This window comes from Loa loa (genome assembly GCF_000183805.2).
Source record: "Loa loa unplaced genomic scaffold supercont3.201, whole genome shotgun sequence".
Classification (NCBI taxonomy): domain Eukaryota; kingdom Metazoa; phylum Nematoda; class Chromadorea; order Rhabditida; family Onchocercidae; genus Loa; species Loa loa.
In genome coordinates this window covers 72,427-79,534 of record NW_018108381.1, presented here as the reverse complement: position 1 = coordinate 79,534, position 7,108 = coordinate 72,427, and the positions used below count along the sequence as shown (strand labels likewise).

The window sequence follows — 7,108 nt, the reverse complement described above, 5'->3', positions numbered from 1 at the left end:
AAAATTATAAAAAGTAAAAAAGAAAAAAAATTACCGAAAATTTTGGATAAGTATATTTTGTAAGTAAACGAAATTTTTAAATAAAAATTTTATTTTCTATCACAAGATCAAAGGAAATACCGCGCTTCAGTTCCAGCTGGATGACTGATACACATTTTCATCGTTGCTTTCATAATTGGTAAATCAAAACACGGGAAAACTGATCGAGCATTACGAAGTTGAAAAAATGTCGTTACTGTCCATGGCCTTCAAAATTTTTTAACCTTTTTTTTTTCAAAATTTTAAATTAATTTCACAGATTTGCTGTAATTAATTAAAGTTTATTTTAAGTATTTAAATTTCAAATTTTATTTTATTTCTGCAAAAAAGTTAACAAGATTTATATACTGTATTTGCAAAAAGAAAAACGAAAAAAAAATTCACCGTTTAGGTTCCCATTTTTGTGGTCTTTTAACAATTAAACCGGTAGAGGCTTGTAAACTGGAAAAATTTTTAATTTGTAAGACAACAATATGCCCAATATCAATAGGTTCCGAGAATTCCACTGATAATACTTCATCATTTTGATGATAAACTATTGATGTGACACATGAAATTTCGCCTAAATTTTTTAAAACTTTTAAATATTCAAAATATCATTTAATTAAAAAGGAATCTTTGTTAAATAAAAATTAAATTATTTTGTTAATTCTTCAATGATAACCTGTACTACAATTATAAGCTGTTATTTGTGATAATGAAATATCAGAGATGGAACGACCAACATGTAATGATATTAATGAAGTTGTTTCAGCTGCTTTAATCTGTAACAATTTTAATTAGGTGAAGTTCAATGGATTATGAAATTATTTGAATTAATGATATTGTATGATATCGATAATTAAGCTTCATTGTTAGAAACAAATTTACATTAAATAAATTCAATTATTCAAAAATTCCTTTCTTTCATTTTAAATTATTCAATGAATCATTTTCTGTATTGAAAAAATAGAAATTTTATTGTAAATATTTCAAAAAGTTTAGTTTTTAAATTTTCAATTATTTTAATTTTAAGTTTATTTAATTTAATGATAAGAACTTACATAAATGTTAACATTGCCTGTAAACGATGTTCGCGCATCTCGATTAATGGTTATATTAAGTTCGTAATGTATTGGATGCCATCCCATAAAATGTCCCAAATTGGCGACAAAATCTTCTGATGGTATATTTCCATCACTGTACGAAAAATTTTGTAAGATAAATTATTATTACAATTAGGCATATATTATTAAACTAAGCTGTAAATAATCATGATATTTTCCTAAAACTTTCAATAATTATGCAAGGTTAAGCAATGAGAAATAGTAAATAATATTTTGGAAATTATTGAGTAATTCAGTTTTAAATTTTGCTTACTTAATATCATAACATATAATTTGATAAAAATTTTTCGCTAATCAATGGAAAATTATGATTATGCTTTAAGCATCTTTCTTTTTCTTTTTTCTCAATGCTAAATAAAATTTAATCCAATTTTTAGAGAAATGCTAATAATATGAAATAGATCGATTGATTGAATTGGTAAATGTTTCAAAAAGGCGTAATATTTGTTTGACTATTTGCATATCCATTCTTAGGATTAGCAATTAATTATTTCATGACATTATCTAATAATCATCACAAATCTCATTCAAGCAATGTTTGTTGAAATCTCATCCATTTAATTAATTAATTTTTCACACAGAAGCTTACATATATTACTTTTGAAATATTTTCATTTAAGTATGGAAGTTATTTCAATAGAAAATGTTGAATTTATTCTGTTATTGCAAGAATTAATTGTTAATTAATTATAAAAGATATTTTTATGTAAATGAATACTTTATATTTCTAAAAAGTTTATCCTCATATATAACCAAACGAGCCATTTATCTTTCTAATTCTTAGAAGTAATAATTTTTTAAAACGAAAAAAAAATTGAAATTTACAGATATTGTTTAGAATGAATTAAGAATAATATTTGAATTAAAAAGATAGCAGAATATGATTAGAGGCGCAAAAGTTCGATTAGATTGGTTAGAAAAAGAGAAAGTTTTCAGATTAAAAAGATATCAGAGTATGATTAAAGGCGCAAAAGTTTGATTAGATTAGTTGCAAAAAGAAAAAGTTTTCAGATTGCATAATTTACATACTTTTGAAAATTTTTACGCCGAATTCGAAGACATTTCTTACTCTCAATTGGTGTGACACATTGTGATGCATCAAAACTTTGACTATTACTAGTCGTTGGCAATGATGTAAAACTTGTATTCTGCAAGAAAATACTCGATTAAAAAATTTTTCATTTTATAATATTTAATAAAACAAATGAAGAGAGAATTTATTGAAATAGAAAATTGATTTTATTAAATTTTGTTAAATTTAAAAATTGATTTTATTGAATTAAAAAATTAAAAAATTAACAAAAAAGCGAAGGATTTTATTGAATTATAAAAATGAAAATTATAAAATTTTTAAAATTTCTTCAAAAGAACTTACCTCATCAGATGATTGTTCGTTAAATTCAGTCTGTTGTAATTGTACCATACTGGAATACTCATCATTATCATTTTCAACATTCCCAATTTTTTCTACCTTTGATACCTTTACAGGTATACTTCTGCTATTTCGTCCAAAAACCATTAATATACCAAGTAAAATGAGTAATAAAGCAATAATTAGTAATACATTTACGACATATTGCTTTTTATCAGTGAACCATTTTTGTTGTTTATGAAATGTTCCATTGATAATAGTAGAAGTAACATTGGTATTATTGGTACCATTAATAACACCATTAGTACCATTAATGGAAAAGGTATCTGGTGTTGATATCATATTATCAAAAAGAGAACCAGAAATGAGATATGATGATACGCTGACAATTCTCAAGTAGTCACTAACTTTGAATTGATGAATATAATTGGGTTGGGCTATAGGGTATTGATGTGAAGTAATTGGAAGAATTCGAAGGAGGTGTTGCATTTAATGAATTATCTTCTTATTCTCATCAATTGTTATACTATTTCTTGTCACTTTATCCTTGTCGTATGAAGTTGTAATTTCTACATTAGCAAAATCTCCCCCCATTATCTTTCGTATCAGATATCAGTATGCTATTAAATGATAGTTGCAACAAGAAATTTATCTTTCAATCTTAAGTCAAAAATATTTTTACACAAATTAGAAAATAAACATTTGAAATAATCTATTTTTAATTTTTCAATGAGTTTAATTCAGAATTGAAACGTTTTAAATTAACAAAAGATGTAAAGTTGTGAAAAATCGGAAATACGAAATTTCATCGTTCATTATCAGTGATAATAAATTACAGTAATAATTTAATCGTCGTAAATTTTCTTTTTTTTTTTTTTTGAAATTACAGTAGTAATCTAATAGACCTAAATTTGATCTAATAAATCGAAATTTGGTCTAATAAAAGGAAGAAAAATGAAAAAAGGATTATCACTCCCTTGAAATATGCAATGAATTATATATTTAAAAGCTGATATCATCAATGGTATCACTTCGGTATCACATTTTAATATTCGAGATATCCTAGATGATCTGAGATTTCCTGATCAATTTTGGGATGTGTATGTAATTTTCAATCAAAATTTTAATTTCGAAATTAGTAAAGTTACTTTCAGTTGCATTGCACATTGTTTAACACATCTGGCATCCTTTCTGCAATTAATGAATGAATGGTAAGGAATCAAAGTTGACATAAACTAAAGCTAAAATTTTCATCCTCTATCATTTCTCATCCTCACACCATCCCATACATGTCTTCCTGTCACTTTAAGCGAGAAAAGACGAAGAGATAAACTGGACTAATAAACCATAAACAAATACAGAATGAATCGAATAAAATGGTTAACAAATGAATCTTTAATCCAATTATTAGTAAACAATTGTCATTTGTCACCTTCATTATCTTAAATTTGAAATTGAATTTTTCTTTTTTTTTTTTAAATTTTCTAATCATAGAAGATATTTCTTAAATTACAAGCTGAAGTAACAACTGTTTTAAACAAATGGCATTTTGTGAGATGATTGACTGATGTAATGCAATATCAATGATGAATAGCTTCTTCTCTTACTTTTACAAATTTTATGAATTTCTGATGAGATTTAAAAATGAATTTAGAAATTTTACAAGTATCAAAAATTTTAAAATCAATCGATAATTTATTTTCAACAATTGTATCTTTATTATTTTTATTAGTAATGTTAAAGTTTCTTATTGTTACGTGTTACTGTATTAATTAAATTTTTTTTTTTTTTAAATTTAGTACTTTAAATTATTGAGGAAAAAATTGTAAATGGTATGTTTTGGCTAATGTATCAAGATGTAGAAATGTAACAAATTTTGTGTAACATGTCAGCTGATGGGGACTTACCTCTAATCCTTTCTCTTTTCTGTTGACCTGACCAGATCAGAACAATTGTACTCAATCTTTCCTTCCATTATAGGTACATCTTATAGACAGTGATATCATTGAATAATGATATGATACAATTTTCCACTAATTAGATGATTATTTAAATTATACATGAGTTAAACTTTTCATTTTAATTACAGTCTATTTGATAAGAGATATCATCAATTTATTTCAATAAAACAAATATCGATCAGCTAATATAAGCGGCTTCGATTCCTTTGTAATGCTACATGATGACACAAAACCTTATTCGACCACGTGAGTGTAATTTAACTTGACAACTGTTTTCATAAAAGCACTAAACTTCTCGCATCTTAATTTTATTATATGCAACTGTAAAGCGCAATTAGCCGATTTCAATTTTTATCTGTTAATTATTTGCTAAATGATGCATCGATGTCCTTTGCATAAATGCTGATGCTAGATCAGTTACGATAATCACAAACAAGATATTAAAATCCTTCCACGTATCTGTTCTTCCCAGTGTAACTTCTCATCGGATATCATATTTGAACACAAAAAATTCAAAACCTTGTCATTTTGAAAGAAATCTAAAACTGCACGACTGCTAACTTATAACTAAGCCAAATATTGTGAATATTAACGAAATGAAATTTTATTACCATATTTTGACATTATATTTTTAACAGCCTACAAGATACAAACACAAGGTATAAACTGATTCAGCTTGATAGAAAAAAATTGTTGACATTTACAGGTATATTTTTTTAGCATAAAGAAATGATAACTACATATTTAAACACAAAACATCACAAGTTTCGGTTTTTTATATATGGATTCAATTAGTGCATTTGTGCAAAGAAATACAGCAGCAGCAGCAACAACAATGGCAAAAATTAATGGGACAACAAAAGGCAAAAAATGATAAGCGAAAATAGACGGACAGGCTCGGATAGAAAGAGCCAAAAATTTCGACTGAGTTTTTCTGTTTTCAAAAAAACCTTTGGATACAAAAATCATATAACTACATGAGACTTTTGGACAGAAAAAACACCGGGAGTTAAAATACTTCAAAATCGAATGCACACCGACTACAATGAAGAAATAACTTATTGTTATTTTGCAGTACTAAATTAGGAGTTTCCGAGCACTCTCGATCAGCATGGGAGGTGAAAATCTTTGTAAAATGAGCCATTAATTCGAGGGGAGATGGTAAAGGTTGTGTCAAGCGCAACTGTAGTTTACAATGCTCACATTTCAGCGAATATTCATCAGGAAAATTCAGATTGGCAAGCTGAAATACAAAACGTTTAAATATGAGAAATTTTAAAATAGGATCTCTGAAATATCACAAAGTTTAAATATCACAAACTTATCACAAGTTTAAACAAAATAGAAAAATAGAAAATAATAACCCTGTGCAGTGAAGGGGAATCTTTATGAACAAAAGGTGAAGACATTTGATTTCATTTCTGAATCTTTTAACCCTACGGTTCATCATGTTGTAATATCTATCCCAGGATACTGGGAAAAGTGTGACAGGAGAATTCTCACAAACCAAGTAACAACAGTATATTTTAATCAAATTGAATTTATACAGATTGATTATGAAAATAAAAAGAACACAAAAAGAAAAGGATAATCCAAAGGAAGCCAACTATTTACCAAATTTTTTTAGATTCCTACTGCATATAATTTGCTGGCCATAAAACCAAAATAAAGATTAAACAGAATAGAAAACAAACGTCCACTGAAATACCGAATCATACCTGGCATCTTGGACATAAAACCGAATTGTATCCACTTGCCAAATCTTCCAATCGTTCTTGCTCATAAGTAATCATACTTTCTATTTCTGAAAAATGCTATTGAACGGTACAACATTTCGAAAATTCAATACGATAATAAGTGTATCTCATAGACAAAAGCGACATTTCAGAAAAAAGAGATAGTAAAAAAAGAGAGATAGTAAAAAAAAGGGAGATAAAAAGAGAGATAAAAGGGAGATAGTCTTTCTGCAACGGATCTATAAAAAGACTTAATAATGAGATGAAGAAAAAACCCTGTTGAATAATTTCATCTCGAAATCGTTCAAATTCTTGAATAGCTTCATTCAGTTCATTATCTGTGATATGCTCCGATAACCTTAAAGCATTAATATCATTCTGTATTATGCTTTCAACAGGCAAATCAGTCTGCCAATATCCAAATTCATTACGTGTACGGCTAAGAACTTTTTGTCGTTCATCTCGCAATCGTCGAATAAAGTTCTGAAAATTTTGTATGCGCATAAAACTACAACAAACAGTAACATGTCATAAAACTACAACAAACAGTAACATGTACAGTTAGCACGTACAAATATAAGTAGTAATAATAATATCGAGATAAATGTCATTATAAGTAAGCAAGAATTCGAAATGGATAGTTTCCTCAGGTTATTACTTATTCCTAACCAACGGGTAAGTCTTTTCCTTAACATATTTGTTTTCAATGAAGTTTAAATCAGCCAAAGGTGACCAATTCCGTAACCTTTTTAAATCAGCAAGAGATTTAATGTAATTTAGTAATTAATACAAAAATACTACTTGCAAACCTCTCGCAATTTAATTTTCCAGTCTACACTTTTCTTTTTGTAAAGATGCTGATGGGATGAGACACATTGTTGTTGTCGCGACATT

General features: G+C 27.1%; 2 protein-coding genes across 2 annotated transcripts in view; both read right to left on the bottom strand.

Annotated features, from left to right (window-relative positions):
* The window catches only part of LOAG_18128 (hypothetical protein), a gene marked incomplete at both ends in the record, with an annotated part of 8,343 nt that extends 5,484 nt beyond the window's left edge, over positions 1 to 2,859 (bottom strand). Inside the window, 6 exons of the mRNA XM_020450796.1 lie at positions 121 to 246; positions 424 to 601; positions 704 to 803; positions 1,083 to 1,218; positions 2,175 to 2,293; positions 2,521 to 2,859. Of these exons, the coding sequence (XP_020305484.1) occupies positions 121 to 246; positions 424 to 601; positions 704 to 803; positions 1,083 to 1,218; positions 2,175 to 2,293; positions 2,521 to 2,859 (998 nt within the window). The remainder of the gene's footprint in view (positions 1 to 120; positions 247 to 423; positions 602 to 703; positions 804 to 1,082; positions 1,219 to 2,174; positions 2,294 to 2,520) is intronic.
* Positions 2,860 to 5,265: 2,406 nt separating this feature from the next.
* Positions 5,266 to 7,108, bottom strand: part of LOAG_11234 (hypothetical protein) — a 2,488-nt gene continuing 645 nt past the window's right edge. Inside the window, exons 2-4 of the mRNA XM_020448317.1 lie at positions 6,490 to 6,697; positions 6,197 to 6,282; positions 5,266 to 5,721 (exon numbers count right to left, since the gene is read on the bottom strand). Of these exons, the coding sequence (XP_020301528.1) occupies positions 5,488 to 5,721; positions 6,197 to 6,282; positions 6,490 to 6,697 (528 nt within the window). The 3' untranslated portion in view covers positions 5,266 to 5,487. The remainder of the gene's footprint in view (positions 5,722 to 6,196; positions 6,283 to 6,489; positions 6,698 to 7,108) is intronic.